Source organism: Acytostelium subglobosum (assembly GCF_000787575.1).
Source record: "Acytostelium subglobosum LB1 DNA, scaffold: scaffold12, whole genome shotgun sequence".
Classification (NCBI taxonomy): domain Eukaryota; phylum Evosea; class Eumycetozoa; order Acytosteliales; family Acytosteliaceae; genus Acytostelium; species Acytostelium subglobosum.
The window spans coordinates 407360-425634 of NW_012236521.1; the positions used below are offsets into that span (position 1 = coordinate 407360).

Below are 18275 nucleotides of genomic sequence, written 5' to 3' on the forward strand. Positions count from 1 at the left end.
TGGACTCTGGTGCATTGGAGAGTACGGTGACTTCTTGGTCGCTGACAAGTCCCAGTTGCCCAAGGAGGAGGATGGTCTGAGCATCGCTGTCACCGAGACACAAGTCATCGATCTCATCGAGTTGATCCTCAAGAATGCATCCACAACCCAGAACACTCGTCAATACGCCCTGACCGCTCTGGTCAAGCTCTCTTCCAGATTCTCACAGTCATCACTCAAGTAAGCCTCACTCGCTCGCTCATTCATTCAATCAATCAATCGATCAATCACTAACTCACTCAATCAATCACATGATCGACCAATAGCCGTGTCAAGGTAATGATTGATAACTTTAGAGTTCACATCAACTTGGAGCTGCAGCAGCGTGCTTGTGAGTACTCTAGCTTGTTTGCAATGGACTTGAAGACTTCGGTATTGGACAGAATGCCAGCCATTGAGAAGCCTGAGGAGTCTCCAGCACAAAAGCCACAACATAGCGGACACCATCACAACAGAGAGCAACAACCACGTCATGATGATAACAACAGCAACAATAACAACAACAACAACAACAACAACAACAACAATAGCAACAACAACAGCCAGTTCGGTACACTTTTGTCAGACTTGAGCTCGCCAACCTCGCCACCACCCGCTGCCACTCAATCCAACACCATGTCACTCTTGGAGGACATCTTTGGCCCAGCTCCAGTGGCACAGAATGTAAACAACCAACAGCAGCCACCACGTCAGGCTCAGCCTCAGAACGCTCTGTTGGACCTCATGGGCGACCTGAACCCCCAGCCCCAGCAGGCAGTGCAGCCCGTGCTGGTTGCCCAGGTGCAGCCAATGAACTTCCAGGTGTACCAGAAGTTTGGTCTCAACATCTCGTTCGACTGCAGCAAGCCACAGGAGAACGTGCAGTTCACCCAGGTGATCATGCTCATGTCCAACACCAACCAATCGCCCATCACTAACCTGGCCATCCAGGCTGCCGTGCCCAAGTACATCAAGATCCAAATGCTGCCTCCATCCAACACCACGGTGGCACCCAACAACTCGGTCGAGGTGACACAGACCGTCAAGATCCTGAATTCTCAACAAGGCCAGAAGCCAATATTGCTGAGACTCAAGATCGACTTCACCTTGAATGGACAAGCATACAGTGAGATTGCAGACACACCATTGCCATCACAATTCTAAACCAACAAGGCCTTGTTTCCACCAAGCGCTATAATCATCCCATCCCAACTACCATCCATCCACCAATCTATCCTTCCACTACCTCCTCCCCTCCATCACATCAATCGATGCATGTGCCACTATGTTCCAACATGATAATATTATCGCAATAAAGTAATAGTAATAGTAATAGTATATCTGGCGCAACTCGAGTTGGTCGCCAACTCCTTGTTCATTCTTCATCAAAGTCAAAAACGACCGAGACTTCTCAGTCGCTCACTTTGATGTTCATCCATCATTCATTCAATCGATCGATCAATCATACAGATATACATTGAGATGTCTACAACTTCCACAACAACATCTTCAAATGACAACAACAACAACTACAATGACTATAATAGGAAGAGGAGATCCAATGCATTGGATGCACTTAATAACTTACCAACAACAGGTACAATCAAACATTACTATGGTATCTACATTGGTTATGCTGTGAAGATAGTCGATCAACAACAATCATTGGACTTATACAACAGAGGCTGTTTTGGAAAGGGTATACTCTCTCGTTCAAACCCATCATACAACAACAACAATGGTGTAGGAGGAGGTACAAGTAGTGGCTTCCACATCAAGACTGTCAGGAATAGGGAGCAGACTACTGATGAGGTGGAGCCGCCTCTCAAGGTACAGAGGAATGATGATTGTGAAGACAACACAACAGTCTCATCATCATTGTCATACACTCAATCCCAGTCTCAGTCACAAACAACAATGATTGAGTATCTCCAACTCAGTCTATATGAAGCATTCTACTTACTCTATGCACTTGGATGTCTTACAATATTGAGACATCCCATTGGTACTGAAGAGGTCAATGTTGCAAAGGATAGGAAGAGGAAAGTAATGGTCGAGGTAGGTATATTGATGGATGGGATGACGACATGTACATGCATCCTAACACCAAACAATCTTATAAGATGTCGATTGATGAATGTTGGAACAGGTTCAATATGGAGGACAACAAGTTCTTAGAACATTACATTGCTTATCATCATTTCCGATCGACTGGTTGGATACCTCGCTCAGGTCTAAAGTATGGCTGTGACTTTGTATTATACAAGAAGCGACCAGAGTTGGTACATGCTCAATATCAAGTGATTGTTCAATTCGACGACAACAACGCCAACAACAACAGTGATGATGATGATGATAATGATATAAGTTGGGAGTACCTAAGTAGAATGAATAGAGTATCAGAGTCTGTTGCCAAAGGAACTATCATATGTAGAGTTAAAAGTAGAGGAGATGGAGATGACAACATTGAATCTGGATCTGGTTCATCATCATCATCAACATCAACATTGTCATCATCAGTATTGACCGATCTAGAGTCAAACCGTTACTGTATCAATGTGTGGACAACCAAACGATGGACTCCATCCAGGACACGCTCATGATGTACACTCATTCATACATTCATACCTCAGTGATCCATCCAATTCAAGGTATTTTTCAATCAATCACCATGTTCAATCATTTCAAATCAATTGTGACTCTTATGTCGCTACTCTTCCAATTCCCCAAACATTCACTACATTGCAACAACAACATCATCCTCACTTCATAACGTGTGTCAATGTCAATGTCAATGTCATGGTCAATGGCTGAGTGTGTGTTGAGGTGAGGTGTGGTCTGAAGTGCATTGTCCTCGGACATGACCTTGAATGAACATACACACCACACCTGTCAACCTCATTTCCAGACTTGTCACTAATTAGGTATATGAGTGAGTGTGTATGTATGTGTGTGTTGGGTAAGATGATGTACACGTGATGGTTGTTGGCTGATGGCTTGTGTGTTGACCCATGTTGTGTAGATTGGTGTAGCAATGCATTGGATAATACCACAACAACTACGACTACGACTACGACCAGTCAGTCACACTACTACTTCTCACTCTCAACTCCAGTTTGTTTGTTTCAATCAGTATATTGAATTACCTACTTACTTACTTACAATTATTATTATATTCATTCAATCCAGGAGAGATTGTGTATCACATACATCACATTTATACATTACAATATTCCAATCAATACTAGTAACGACGACCGAGCATTAATCGAGTTTGAATAATTAGGGTCAATATGGACCAACAACGGAAGAGCTCAAAGGGTGACCCGCCAGAGGGACAGGGCACAAATATTGAGATGGAGAATATGGACGAGATGCACTCGACAATGGATCCCGGACAAAATAGTGGAATCAATCGATCGACAGCAGCAGCAGCACTACCAGCGGCAGCAGCAGCAGGACAACGGTCCAGTAGCGATGATATTAAAATAGATATGCCAATACAGAGACGTGGATCACTACAAGAGATACCATTCATCTCGGACAAGGTCGAGGATTCGACCAAGACCTTCTCGGGATTCTCCAACAAGGACCCAACGATCTTGCCTCAATCGTCCACCAGCACCACCTCCAACTACGACTACAGAAAGTCCTATCGAACCCCGCTGCGACGTCAACTGTTCGATGTGCCCTCCGACCAGCAAGTCAAGCTGGCCAAGGAGAAGGAGGAGAACTATCGAAAGACACTCGAGCGCAAGAAGGAAGCACAAAAGCCGCTCGAATCAATCATGGCCGAACTCAAGGCCAATGCCGATGGACTGACCACAGCTGAAGTCGCTGAAAGGTAATTGATTGATTGATTGATATAGTTGAATGAATGAGTGGACATATACTAATGCGATGCAAACAGAACGAAACAATATGGACTGAACAAGATCCCTGATGTGAAGAGATACCCTATATTGGAGTTCTTGTACTTCATGTGGAATCCATTGTCGTGGACAATGGAGTTGGCAGCCTTGGTGTCGATAGTGTTGCTGGATTGGGTCGACTTTATATTGATCTGCGCGTTGCTATTCATGAATGCAGCGATTGGCTACTTTGAGGAGCATACCGCTGGTAACGCCGTGGAGGCGTTGAAGAACTCACTGGTATCAAACTCACGTGTGAAGCGAGATGGCAAATGGGTGCAGATACCGTCGCACGAGCTGGTGCCGGGCGACGTCATCATACTCAAGATCGGTGCGGTCGTCCCGGCAGACAATCGCGTGCTCGAATGCGAGTCGGTCAAGATCGATCAGTCATCGCTAACGGGTGAGTCGCTGCCCGCCAGCAAGAAGGTCGGCGACGAGATCTACTCTGGTTCCACAATGAAGCAGGGTGAGGCAACATGCATCGTCACGTCCACAGGTGTCAACACGTTCTTTGGTCGCGCTGCCAACCTCGTCCAGGAGACCGAGAGCCATGGCCACTTGCAGACCGTGCTCAGGAACATCGGTTTGTTCTGTATCACGTTCATTGCTGTTTGGGTGCTCGTCGAGCTGCTCGTCCAATTCGTCGGCAGGAAGAAGTCTTGTACCGGTGTCGGCGAGGGCAAGTGTACCACGCTCAACAATGCCTTGGTGCTGCTAGTCGGTGGAATCCCAATTGCAATGCCAACTGTGCTATCTGTGACAATGGCCATCGGTGCCACACAGCTGTCGAAGAAGCAGGCCATCGTTTCACGTTTGACTGCCATTGAAGAGTTGGCTGGTATGGACATCCTTTGTTCAGACAAGACCGGAACCCTGACACTCAATGTTCTCACGGTTGACGAGCCCATCTGCTTTGGAGGTATCACACCCGACCAGGTCATATTCGACGCGTATCTGGCATGTTCCGAAGGTGACGATCGAGACGCGATAGACATTGCGACGACGGATTATGCACACAACACCTACCCGAACCTCGAGTACGACAAGTACGTCATCAAGAAGCATTTCCCATTCAACCCTGAGGACAAGAAGGCCATGGGTCTGGTCGAGGGTCCAGGTGGAAAGACATTCAAAACTGCCAAGGGTGCTCCACAGATCATCTTGAACCAGTCGTCCAACAAGGATGAGCATGGCGAGGAGATTTCACAGCAGATCGAGAATCTTGCCGAGAGAGGCTACCGTGCTCTTGGTGTGTCGCGCTCCGAAGATGCCCCAGATTTCAAGGTATGGAAGTTCATGGGTCTGATCCCCCTGTTTGACCCACCCCGTCACGACACTGAGGAGACGATCAAGCGTGCACTGGACATGGGTGTCAAGGTCAAGATGATCACAGGAGACCAGCTGGCCATTGCCAAAGAGACTGCGCGACGTTTGGGAATGGGTGGCAACTTCTTCACCATCCCCTACCTCAAGAACAACGACCTGGGTATGAAGGGCAGCGATCTTATCGAGATGGCTGATGGTTTCGCCGAGATGTGGCCAGAGCACAAGTACAAGGTTGTCCGTTCACTACAGAAGCGCAAGCACATTGTTGGAATGACTGGTGATGGTGTCAACGATGCCCCAGCTCTCAAGAAGGCAGACATTGGTATAGCTGTAGCTGGCGCCACAGATGCCGCGCGATCTGTCTCAGACATTGTGCTCACATCCAGCGGTCTGTCCGTCATCATTGATGCTATCATCACATCGAGAAAGATCTTCCAGCGTATGAGGAACTACGTTATCTACTCTGTGTCAGCCACTGTGCGTATATGTATCACGTTTGGAATCCTCACAATTGCCTGGGACTTCTACTTCCCCACGATCGCCACCGTCATCATAGCCATTCTCAACGATGGCACAATGCTCAGTATCTCTAAGGATCGCGTGAGGCCACGTAACACACCGGACAAATGGGATCTAAGGGAGGTGTTCTTGATGGCCATCTGCTACGGATGCTACCTGGTCGGCTCCACACTTGTCTACTTTGCCCTGGTGCACGACTCGACCTGGTTCGAACGAACATTCAATCTGCGACATCTCTCTGACAATGAGATACGTGGCCTCATCTACCTCCAGGTGTCCATCTCTGGACTGGCCACTATCTTTGTGTCACGTTCACAGGGTTTCTCATATTTCGAGCGACCCGGTACCCTCATGGCGATTGCATTCGTTGGCTCGCAGGTTGTCGCCACGTTCATCGGCACCTACGGCTTCAGAGGATATCCACACAATGGAGAGACTGATTTCCAGGGATGTGGCTGGGGCTGGGCGCTCACCACATGGATCTGGTGCATACTCTGGTATATTCCAATGGACTTTATCAAGCTGGGTATCACCTATCTATACCAAGGCAATGTTCGATTCCATCACAAGTCCTACCACAACAATCTAGGAGCATTCTTTAGGAAGGGCAAGCCACCCATCACCAACAAGCCAATTGATTGATTGATTTATTGATTGATTGATTGATCAGTGATCCCCAACATGCTTGTACAACAAGAACACATTATTATAACTTTAGTTATTACCATAATAAACCCATTCATCCACTATCCTACGCTTGCGATTGTTTGTTTATCTCTTTATTCCATATGACTTGTGATGGGGAGGAGAGAGTGGTGGAACAGTTCCAGGTTCATGCAATGTCTCTACCTCCAAGCCATCAAGTCTATGTTCTTCCAAGTTTGTATATATAGTATTGTACATTTTACCTGGTGTGAACAAGGGATCGATATTGATATATGGTTTGTTCTTCTAATAATAAATATATATATGTACAATTATATCCATCCACCAAGGAAGGGCTATCTACCTTGGTCCTCTGGTTCCTAGGTCATGTATGACGTGGCGATGGCGATCACTCCTTTGGAAACCCTGCTGACACTGAGTTCTTGGACCTCCGCTCTGATTTCTTCTGTACCTCACTGAGTGAGAGGTAGTTCTCATTGATAGCAACTTGGCAGAGCTCAACGATCTGACCCTGTTTGAGGCTGTTGATATGGGGCGTGTTCTGTGAGGTCAGCCATAGAACAATACTGAAGCGACTTGGGAACACCTTGGTTGGGGCCCTCTCCACTAACTGTAATAACTCGCCAATGACCTCCTCTGCAAAGTGGGACTTCTTGGCTCGATGTGGATCAGCTCCTCCATAAATATCATCCTTGAAGTATATAGTCTTGGTGGAGTAGTCCACCTGGAAGTTGTTGCTCTTGGCCTTATCCAGTATCTTTTCAAAGTGGCTGCGATGGATCCTCAGTCCCATCAAGTTGCCCAGCCTTGGAAGAATCACCTTGAATGTTGGCCTGAAGCCATCCTCCTTCAGTCCCTGAATCACTGTATACAGGTTCCTGAGAACAGAGTTGTCAAAGTGTGGTGGCGACTGAGAGTAGGTGCTAGCTCCAGCAGAGGAGACTGTAGCAGCTGGTGACCTGCCAGGTGACTTGAGTAAAGATGGCGATGATGAAGTGTTGGTCCTGGGAGAGTTTGGCATCGGGAGAAGTGAGAGTGAGTCTGCTGGGCTTCCAAGCCTGTGTGAAGTAGATGAAGTAGGGCCTGACAAAGGATGTGTTGGTATCGGAGAGATACCCATATGCATGACAGGCGAGCCTGACTGGGTTGGCGTGTTCATTGGTGTTGATCCACCGGATAGCAATGGTGATGATCTTGTTGATCTTGATGACAGGGACTCTGACGAGCAATTCATATATAATGTCTGATGTAGATGAGGAATGTGTATATTTGGTTGACTTGAGCTCATGATCAACTTTGGTCTTGGATGATTGTGTACATAATCATTGTTGGAGCCAATGTCATTGATGTTTTCATAACTACTTCTAATGTCTGGTCTGACTTCCTTGTAGTCATAACTATAATTGATTGGATTGTTTCGTGTTAGGGTCTACTAGTCCAACATGGAATGATTGGTCGATCATACTTAAAAGTTTGATGGATTGGTGATGAGGATGATGGTGGCGAGGAGGAGGTATCCTCTTGAGGGTAAAAGGTATCTGGAGAGATATAGTTGACGTGACATGGAGAAACCAGTGTGACCATGTGGACACCTCTTTGTTGAAGTGCTTTGGATATTGTATATTCATTGGCTTTGCGATCAATCAAGATCACATTGATTGAAGTGTCATGGTTATCATAGACAAACTCCCATATCTTTGATACCATTTCCATCCTATCCAATCCTGTTGGTTGGCCTGTATTCGATGAACATGGTACTGATTGATTGATTAATTGAATGGTTGGATGGATGGTAAGACATTGGCTAGTGGATTGATGGATATATTCTGGTATCATACCCTCTATAAAATGTACACCTTGTTGGTTCCACTCTATTTTAGTCAAGTTGTGAGGTGTCATACTATCGGACACCACTGTTATCGTCTTTAGGATGCCGAACGACATGGCATACATCTTGAGTTGAGAGAGGACTGCAGGCAGTGTCATGATTGGTGGTATTGGGGCCTCTTCTATGTTCCAGAAAATGCCAACCTTTGGATAGGTATGTAGCTTGGAGGAGGCTAACTTTGAGGACATTTTGTTGATGTAGTGCTGCTCTGGTCGGTCGTCATCATCAATGATCGACAATTACAAGATTGACTGACTGATTGATTGATTGATTGATGGATAGATTGAATGTTTGAATGTTTGATTGATTACTAAAGTAGAACCTACTACCTACAACTAGAAGGATGATTGGACACAGGTAGTGTGTTCCCAAGAACAATGGGAAGTATTGTTGACCTCTCTGTCCAAACTGGATGGTCCAACAACATGTGCCGCTATGCTCTCCCCTCAAGCAGTCCTCATTCCATTCATACCACATATTGGTTACGTTAAAAACATCAACATCAACAACAGTTCAAGGCAAGTTAGGAAGAGATATTAATAACAGTTGTTGGTCCTTTCTTTCCTTTCATGGCTGTGATGTGTTTGTTGTTGTTGTTGCTTGGTTGTGTGTGAGTGTGAGCGGCGGAGTCTTGAAGACTTCACCCTGCCCGCGATGGAGAAACTGGAAGTTGTAACCCCATTCAAGTCCGTCGCCCATAACCTAGGACGTTTGATTACGGGGCAATCCGTGATGGTGCTTGAGCTAGAAAAAGAACGTACCTGTTGGTATGCCAACAATTTGGATGGATAGATGGATGTCGATGGTGCCATCCAGCCATCTATCCATCTTTCTTTGGATTGATTGATTGATTGATTGATTGTTTGTCTTTGTACAATCGTCTATGATAAAGGAATTGGACCAAAGCATCGGCCTGATTAAGGCCGGGCTTAGCCTACTTCTATTGTCTTCTTTGGTTTGAATTTCCTGATTGCTCGCTCGCTGCCTCTATAACAAAAGTGATCACCGTATATCTCTATCTCCATATTCATCCAATTGAGTTGGAATACACTGTTTGCCTTTGGTATTACTACAGACAACGATCAACAACGTTAGCATAACATGGCTTTGGACTCAACCACCACACGATCAAAGATAGACAGACATACCATTGACTTTGTTGTTGGTCATGATCATCTTGAATGTGTTCTCTGTCTCTTGTATGACAATGCCCTTCTGCCCAATGTATGAAGGACACATTGATCGAACAACTCTGATGATGGCACCGTGTAGATCAGCTTTTATCAGCTTGGCAACAAGCATCTGTCCTTTGATACTACCAGCGACCTCTGCAATATATTGCGACCATAGCTTGTGTAAAGGGATGAATTGATCATATATACAGTTCTCCTTTGGTATATCAAAGAGATGGATGTCTCGCGACTTCTTTGAGCCAGCCTGCTTCTTGTACTGTGACTCTCTATGTAACTTTTCCTTCTTCTCACGTTTGTCCTCCATTGTCTTTAGTCTTGGTACCAAGTATAATGGCATTGTCAACTTGCCACTCTCTGCAATCTCCTCCTGTACAACAGGATTGACAAAGCCGAATATCTCTACTGCCTCCCAAGACATCTCCGCCCTTTCCTATTGTTGATTGATTGATTGATTGATTGATTGAGTTTGTAAGATGATAAACTCTAGATAACAAGATAGAAAACTAGTTAACATACATCTCTTGATCTCTTATTATTATTACTATCATTCATCTTTATGATTTGTTAGTGTATATATGATGTATGAATGAATGTATCTAGATGTATATGTATGTGTAAGTGTGTTTGACAAGTGATCGATGAGAATGAACTTGAGATTAGGTCGACAAGTCATCTTGTTTCTTTGCGGAAACAACATCAAAGTAAGAAGACCACTCACTCGTCAGTTCACTTCATATGCATACACTAATAACATACATATACATCGCATCGCATTATGATCAATAACAACAACAACAATAACAACAACTATACAGATAATAATAAAGAAACAGATGAACCAACATTGTTAGAGAAGATACAATATTTAAAGAATAGGATGGAGGAGGGTACAGATAAGACTTCTGGCAATGGCCTGACGGCAAACAGAAGAAAGAGATTGAGAAAGAAGTTGTCATACTTACAGAAGAAGTCACAGACGTTGGGGATGCAGTCTCCAGACCAGGCTGAACAACAAGACAAAGAAAAGGATGGTGAAGATGAAGATGAAGAAGTAGTCAAGGACGAAGATAATGAAGAAGATAACGATGAGCCAGCATTAGTAGAACAAGATGTAGTACCACAGCGGCAATCAGAAGAACGACAGCAAGAGGATGTTCATCCTCAACAACCACTGAAGAAACAAAAGAAACAAAATAATGATCAACAACAACAACAACGACGACCATCATGGCCTAAACAGATAATTGCCAACTCTCCTGCAAGTGTTGGGGAACTGTCTCCAGTGGTCAAACATCTCGTCAAGTCACAACAAGCAATACTTGAGATGCAACAAAGATTTGAATTGGAGAGGACAATGCAGAACGATCATGAGATAAGCAAAGAGATTGGAAAGTACTTCTACAAGAGACATACTCTATTCACCAAGTTTGATGAGGGTATACTGTTAGACAAGGGTATGTACTTGTGGCGCCTCCATCGATTGGAGTGTACGACAAACCGGCATTGACTGACTCCCTTGCCTTCACTCACCAACAGAGTCATGGTTCTCGGTTACCCCAGAGAAGATTGCCATTCATATTGCAGAGCGCATGAAGTGCCACACAGTGTTTGATCCATTCTGTGGCTCTGGCGGCAATGTTATAGCACTCGCAGGCACATGTACCAATGTCATAGCGGCTGACTTGGACGTTAACAAACTTCTTATGGCACAACACAACGCTTCTATTTACAAGGTGCAGGACAGGATCAGCTTTATCAATGCGGACTTTATGCATTTTGGCCCGAGCATTCAGGGTATACGCCACGTGGATGCGGTGTTCCTGTCGCCGCCATGGGGCGGACCATCTTACCTCTATCAACAGTCTGTCAAACTGTCCGACTTCAAGCCTGATGGATTTGAGATCTTCCGCCATGCATTGAACATCACTCCAAACATTGCCTACTTCCTGCCAAAGAATACCGACAACATGGACATTGCCAAACTGACACTGATGTCCAAACAGCATGGTGGAAGTGATCATTGTGAGGTTGAAGAGAACTACCTTAATGGCAACTTTAAGACCATCACCATTTACTTTGGTAATCTCATTCGGATGAAGTGAAGAGCGAGTGAATGATGGTTGGAATTTTCACTGGAAGTTGTTTGGCGACCTTATGAATCATCTTTCCTGATGAATCATTGTTGGTTGGATCTAAGATGGACCGGTGCTCTGAGTTACTCAGGAAAGTGTGCCAGCTGATGACCACGCGATTCAATTCAGCACTACTTCAGCAAAAATAGATTCGTTGAAGACAAAAATGATCATTTTTTTGTAGGAAATTTATGGAAATGATCAGGTTTGTGATCGACAAACCGTTCTCAACCAACACAAGCAACTTATTTATTAGACCATGGTCAACATCCAGTCAATTTAATTCATTTACAACTACCACCCACATATATATCTATTTATAATCATAATCATTTAATCAAACAAAACATGTCATTCTTTTCTAGTTGGTTCAAGGGCAGCTCTTCAGCACCAAGCTCGTCAACAGGCACCTCTGTCTCACCAATTAATGGCAGTGTTGTAGCCCACCGTCTACCAACAAAGGGCTACAAGAAGGAGTTGCCAATATGCTCCATGGTGATCACAATCAACAGTGGATCATCGTATGACCATCTGTACACCAGTGTCGAGCAAGTGTCGCCAAGCTCTGACTACGCCATCTCGCTGTGGGAGGTCAACTACAATGCAGTCACTGCCATTCTCAACACTCTCAATGGATCGATCGCAATCGAGAGCATACAGGAGCTAGTGGACGACCTCAAGAGAATCGAGCCAGCAAGTGTCCTCGTCAACTTTGAGTGCTGCAGCGGTTGCTCCGACAGCGGCTTTGGCAACAGGGTCGCTATGCCCTTCATCAAGAAGTGCTTGGACAGTGGATACATGGTGCAGTTTGGTGACTTTTCTACAAAGGCCCTCATCAAGGACTGGGATCAGAGCCTGCTCGGACCAAAGCCATTCAAACAGATCGGTACCTTCTCGTCAACTTTCAAACTCAAATTCAACCCAGACACATTGGTCAACAGTGCATCCGCTCAACTCAAGATCGTCGGTGGTCTTTGTCGTGAGAAGGGTGGCGCTCAGGTGTCTGCCATGGGTGGCACTGTCCGTTTCACAGTCAACAAGGCCAACACTGACAACAAAATCTACGACCTGCAAGTGCTTACCGTGCTCACGCACCACGATACAAATGTTGAAAAGGATGGTAACGAGCAGGTCACATTCAATGGTGAGGTGTTCAAGGGCTCGGTTGGCCACGCCATCTTGAAGTTCAAGACCGTCCCTGACCCAAGTGTCACGGACAAGCCAACTCACGCCTACATGGTCGTTTCGGCCGGTCACTGGATGGAGTTGTCCAAGCTGGACACCGACATCAAGTTTGTCGAGAGACAAATGAAGGATATGTACGGTGAGACTGAGGCCAAAAATTTCATGAACGAGTACAATGCCGCTCCGGCATTGGAGCAAGCATCCATGATGCAGAAGAAGGCAAGATCCATCGTTCAGACCAGTGCCTGTTCCAACTACTCCATTCCTTCCAAGAGCAAGTCATAATGTCATTCATTCTCCCACTTCCTTCCATTCGTATCTTTGCTGGGCAGTAGAGCACTTCCCAGCTCCTCCTTCTCTTTGTACAGAATACATTGTTTGTTGTTGCTTCAACTCTCCTCATGCTCCTCAATATCCATTTAAATAATAAAGTTAGTGTTACTTTGTTAAGTCATCACTTGTACTTGTTTGATTTGATTGATGACAGGTCAATAGTTTCCATGTGGGCTGGAACAAGTGATTGAGTGTGTGGCTGATCAATTAAATTGGATGAGCAATCAATCATTTATTAGTTAATTATGATAATATATATATACATTTAAAATAATAGTTCTATTTCTTGTTGTTTACAATGTTGTAGAGTGCAGATAGGAGTGTGCCAATGGACCAGGCCTGCGAGTCGCAACTGTCCTTACAGAAGTTGCCATCACGGTTGGTGAGCTCTGGCAATGCAGCGTACGATGATTGGAGGATGTACGACTTGTGCTTAAGCAGTAGGTTCTCGACAATGTGTGATGTGGTCGAAGCCGAGTAGTTGAGGAACTTGTGGGCACTGTCCAAGTAGAATCCATAGAGCCACAGCCACTCTGGCCCATTGTGATAGTTGAAACCACGCGCTGTTGGTCTGTACTCAGTGTCCAGAGAGTTGTCGTAGTTGGGGTGGTAGTCGGTGTCGTTTGGATCAAGAGTCTTGACACCGAGGGGTCCCAAAAGGAAGGTCTTGGTCAGCTCCAGTGTCTTGACTGCATGCTCCCTAGAGAACAGCTCTGGTGCAAACGTCATCGACACGAGGAAGTTAGGACGGAACTGATAGTCGGTGTACTGAGCGCTGCTGCCGACCGTGTCCTTGTAGATATATCTGCGTCTGATGTATGAGGAGTTGACCTTGAACTTCTTGTCCTCGGACGAGCCAGGGATGTAGTAGAACTTCTCAAAGTTGTCCTGAATGAGCTGTTGCCAGTTCTTGTAGGACAGCTCCTCCTGAGAGTCGCCAAGCTTGACGCCAGAGTACTTGTAGAGGCCACGTTGATTGAGTACTGCCAGCCACTTGACCGTGGAGAAGACCATGGCGGTGATCTCGACAGGTGCACCGTCTCTGGGAGTGGCGGGGTCGCCGTAGTTGCCAGCCTTGCCAGACTCGCCCATCTTGTCCATCCATGTGCCACAGTTTGATTTGTTGCCACCATAGATGAATCCATTCTCCTTGTTAACACTGATGTTAATGTTGAAGCCCTCGTCCTTCATCTTATCATCAATGTCCCTTCCAGCAAATGGCTCACGGAAGTTGATGCCCTTTGCATGGCTCTGGACGATCTCCTGAATGATGTCCTCGATAGATGTCGTAGGTTGATCAGGCGACACAGGGAAGAGCCTCGTCACCCTTGTGTTTAGGAAGTCCCTGCGCTCTTCATCACTGGTGAGCAGCTCGGCAAGATCCTGTAGACTCCTCAAGTACCACCATGTGCTGTCACGGGCGTTGTAGCGGGGACGCGTGCCACTATCCAACAAGTTGGGAATCAGTCCAAACTGAAGACTTGAGCCATAGCCAACAATGAGTTGCTTGGCCTCTTGGAGGCGACCGGTTGTGAGCATGAGACCCCTGATGGCAATGAATGTGTCTCGGCCCCAGCTGCGCATGTAACCAGAGCAGAAGTGGGGGAAGCCAGCGGCAAGGGAGGCGTCTTGGTGTGGGTAGCCCTCCAGCACCTTGGGGTTCTTGATCAGTGGTGTGCACACGCCGTAGAACTGCAACGATGCCAAGGCCAGTGCGTGGACGAACCAGTTACCGTTCTGGACAAATGGAGACATTAAGGAGATGGTGTGGTCGACGAGGCAGCGATAGGCTGTAAGCACGACCTGTCCAAAGTACTTGGGAATGAAGTGGCGGGGCAGCTGCTTGACCAACCAGAAACAACTGTTGAGCCACTCGCACAGTGGGCTGAACTGCTCGCGGGTCTTGAGACGTGACACGATGAAGTCCATCGCCCAATTGCCATCGCGCAGGTTGTTGCACAGTGGGTGGCTAAGATCGTTCCACTCGAGTACACGATTGAGAATCGTTGCAAAGCCTTGGATGCCACAGAATTGGAGTGTGCCATAGTTGGGGATAGAGTAGCCGTGGCTGCCATCCGTCACCTTCTCTTCTTCCGAGTGTCTGAACAAGGCAAAGTTCATGTCGAGCAGTGTGTAGGGCTTGAGTGAAGCCTCCAACGAAGTGATATCCGACAGTATGTTTGTGAGCTGATCCATTGCACTCCTGCACTCTTGTGGTACCTCTGCGCGGAATATCAAGATTGCACCTGGAGGGAAGTCCTTAAGTCTGATTGGTGAGGGAGTTGGTAAGTATGATTGATTGCGATTTGGAATGATTCCGGGAGTGTCGACGAACATACTTGAGTTGGAGGTTCCTTTCGAGACTGTAGTCCGACTCGATGTAGCAGTACTTCTCGAATACGCGATCGCCATAATGTGCCTCAACATCGATGTCGACTCCAGTGAGGTAGTTGTCGTTTCTGTGCCAGCCTTCATGTCTGGTGATGCGAGCGCCAACAACGAACTCGGTGATCTTGCACGGGATCTGGAGCACGTCGGGCAGCTTGAGCTCCTCGGCCTGGCCATCGACCACCGCGGGCTCGGCGAATGCTGTGTGGGCAATGAGGAAGACGGACTTGTTGAGCGAGGGAGAGAACCTCTGCACCATGATGACGTTGTGCTCCTGGTGGATGTGCACCTCGGAGTACTTGTGGTCGGCAAGCTCCACGTGCAGATTGTTGAGCAGCTTCTTGATGGGCAGCAGTCCGCGGTTGAAATCGCTCTGCTTGGTGTATTGTCGCTTCTCATTGACGAGGTCGACAGTCTCAGGGAAGATCTCATCGTAGCCACGTGTGCTTCCAATGGCGCTCACAGTCATGGAGACGACAGCCGAGTTTGGCAGCGTATCCTCGATCGTCCTCTTTTGATTTGGAGTCTGATTGTCGTGTGTGCAGTCCATGAATAGAGCGGGCGGCAACACAGGTTTCAATGGCTTGATACCATATGACTGTGGCGTGGCGGTGTAGAGATGAGTGTCCTCCGAGGGTGGCACGACGAAAGAGGCAACAGCATTGCCTCCATAGCGATGGCACACACGGCCGAGCTCCCAGCTGTCGTGGCACACCATAGCCTCACGGATCAATGAGTTGATACCGAGTCGCTTGACAAACTCGCCATCGGCTTCTTCTGAGCCTGTGAACAGCTCACAAGTGACGTAGATTGTTGGGCGCACAGTCCTGGCCGCGTCCAGCAGGTATTGGGCGACGTGGATTGGTGTGCTGTGGCAGTTGTCGATTCTGATCGCGTGGAAGTGTGTGGCCATCCTCTCAGTGTACGTCCTCATGTGATCCCACAGCCAAGGGTTGTCCAGTGGTGACTGGCCATATCTGAGCTTGACACAGTCGCCCCAGACAATGACATCTCGCCTCATGTAGGCGCGCGACTGCTTGCTGGCAAAGTCGATCACCGGGTTGTGGTTGTAGATCCATCCATTGTTGGCCAAGTGGAGTGTGCGAGTCGCACCGCCATTGCCCGCGACCTCAATACGTGTGAAGTAACTGGAGAGTAGTGGACGGTCGGCGGTGACGGGGCCCAGCTTGGGGCCGTGATCAGCCAGTCGTTCGTACTTGAGCCTCTCGCGAATGTTGTTGATAATGGCGTCGTGATCGGCGTCATAGTCGCGGTACAGGTTCAGATTGATCAGACGCAGCAGGTCCTCATACTTTTGCTTCTTCTCCTCGTATGTGTAGAGCTTGAACGTGGGGTTGGTGCTGAGCATCTTGAAGGTGAAGTCCGTGTCGATGGCCAGCGAGTAGCGCTCGTAGCTGGCGTCGCGCACTAGGCCCTTCTTCTGGATCTGGTTGACGAGGTCGGCGTTGGCGCTCTTGGGGGAGATCAAAAGCTGTGCGGCGGGAGACATCGCTTCGGTTGTCTGCTCGGGCTCGGTTGGGAAGTGCTTCTTGAACACGTCGATCTCACGCTGCACGTCCAACACGTAATACTCCCAAAGCTTGAGAGGACTAATGCAGTTCTCTGTGAGTCGCAGCATGAGTGTGTCCAGTCCCACTTCGCTCACCACTGTGCCCTCGATGTGCTTAGAGTACTGGACGAGTGCGTCATCCAGTACGATGGCCGGCTTGAGATGTGGTGAGTTGTCGATGTTGTATGACGCCTCGGGATGTTGTCTGAGCCAGGCTGCGTTGTTTGCCGTGTGATTCCAGACGAGGTCGATCATGCTCAGCACTCCATACTTGGACTCGGCCAGCTTGATCACCTGATCGAGTGCAGCCATGCGAGCTTCCTCGTTGGCTGGTGCCTTGCCAGGCTCGAACAACGAGCTGGCCAGTGCGAGCTGGTCGTAGATTGAGTAGCATGAGCCCGAAACACCGACCTCCTGCACGGGCGTGAAGTGTATCATGTTGTAGCCAGTGTTGGAAGCAGCGGCGATGTGTGTCTCCCAGTTAGATAGAGGGCCGAGACACTTAGTCAGCACGGTCTGTAGCACGATGCTGTCGTTTGGCACTGTGCGGCCATTGATTGCCAGCTCGGGATAGAGTTGGAACGAGGCGATGGTGCCGCGCTTCACAACCTTCTTGACGGGGTCGGTCCACTCGAGGTAGTAGTCGAAGCAGCCGTATCGGAGGATGTGCAGCTCAAAGTAGATGTCGCAGCGTCCGTTGTACTCCTTGGAGGCGCGCTCCACCACGTCGAACCTGTCACGGACAAAGGCCGATGCCTGTGTCGTCGGGTAGTTGGTGTAGAGCTGTGGCTGGGCGTTGGCAACGTCGAGGCCGCATGGAATGATTATTCTCAGACGACCAAAGTGTGGCAACACCAGGCCCTTGTTTGAAAAGGGAGGCTCGGAGCCATTGCCTGTCATCGTTATGCTGAACGTCTTGTTGGGGTCGTGTTTATGCACGACACCCGTGCGTCCGCTGTCCTTTATCATTGTCGCAGGGTCCTTCTTAATGTTAATATTATTATTATTATTGTTGTTGTTGTTGTTGATGTTATAGTTATTTGATGATTGAGGTGGATGATGTTGCTGCAGCAGTATGCTGTCAGATGCTTTGTCTTGGTTGGATATCATGTGATTTGATGTGACAGGGGTTGTGTGTTGGGA

The 18275-nt window shown here is 47.4% G+C and overlaps 7 protein-coding genes across 7 annotated transcripts; 4 read left to right on the forward strand and 3 right to left on the reverse strand.

The window, feature by feature from the left end:
- Positions 1-1500: 1500 nt before the first annotated feature.
- Positions 1501-2621, forward strand: SAMD00019534_064480 (hypothetical protein; the record flags this gene model as incomplete). The annotated part of the gene is made up of 2 exons (XM_012898268.1): positions 1501-2076; positions 2142-2621. 2 exons carry the CDS (start codon positions 1501-1503, stop codon positions 2619-2621), a joined length of 1056 nt encoding a protein of 351 aa, XP_012753722.1.
- A 690-nt stretch (positions 2622-3311) lies between these two features.
- Positions 3312-6419, forward strand: SAMD00019534_064490 (hypothetical protein; the record flags this gene model as incomplete). Its single annotated transcript, XM_012898269.1, has 2 exons — positions 3312-3862; positions 3929-6419. 2 exons carry the CDS (start codon positions 3312-3314, stop codon positions 6417-6419), a joined length of 3042 nt encoding a protein of 1013 aa, XP_012753723.1.
- A 412-nt stretch (positions 6420-6831) lies between these two features.
- On the reverse strand, positions 6832-8519 carry SAMD00019534_064500 (hypothetical protein; the record flags this gene model as incomplete). Its single annotated transcript, XM_012898270.1, has 3 exons — positions 6832-7840; positions 7909-8200; positions 8282-8519. 3 exons carry the CDS (start codon positions 8517-8519, stop codon positions 6832-6834), a joined length of 1539 nt encoding a protein of 512 aa, XP_012753724.1.
- A 741-nt stretch (positions 8520-9260) lies between these two features.
- Positions 9261-10076, reverse strand: SAMD00019534_064510 (hypothetical protein; the record flags this gene model as incomplete). The annotated part of the gene is made up of 3 exons (XM_012898271.1): positions 9261-9400; positions 9480-9954; positions 10041-10076. The coding sequence occupies 3 exons, from the start codon at positions 10074-10076 to the stop codon at positions 9261-9263; spliced, it is 651 nt and encodes a 216-aa protein (XP_012753725.1).
- Positions 10077-10401: 325 nt separating this feature from the next.
- SAMD00019534_064520 (hypothetical protein) lies at positions 10402-11626 on the forward strand (the record flags this gene model as incomplete). The annotated part of the gene is made up of 2 exons (XM_012898272.1): positions 10402-10978; positions 11061-11626. The coding sequence occupies 2 exons, from the start codon at positions 10402-10404 to the stop codon at positions 11624-11626; spliced, it is 1143 nt and encodes a 380-aa protein (XP_012753726.1).
- Positions 11627-12004: 378 nt separating this feature from the next.
- On the forward strand, positions 12005-13126 carry SAMD00019534_064530 (hypothetical protein; the record flags this gene model as incomplete). Its single annotated transcript, XM_012898273.1, has 1 exon — positions 12005-13126. The coding sequence occupies one exon, from the start codon at positions 12005-12007 to the stop codon at positions 13124-13126; it is 1122 nt and encodes a 373-aa protein (XP_012753727.1).
- A 327-nt stretch (positions 13127-13453) lies between these two features.
- Positions 13454-18101, reverse strand: SAMD00019534_064540 (hypothetical protein; the record flags this gene model as incomplete). The annotated part of the gene is made up of 2 exons (XM_012898274.1): positions 13454-15440; positions 15514-18101. The coding sequence occupies 2 exons, from the start codon at positions 18099-18101 to the stop codon at positions 13454-13456; spliced, it is 4575 nt and encodes a 1524-aa protein (XP_012753728.1).
- Positions 18102-18275: the final 174 nt, after the last annotated feature.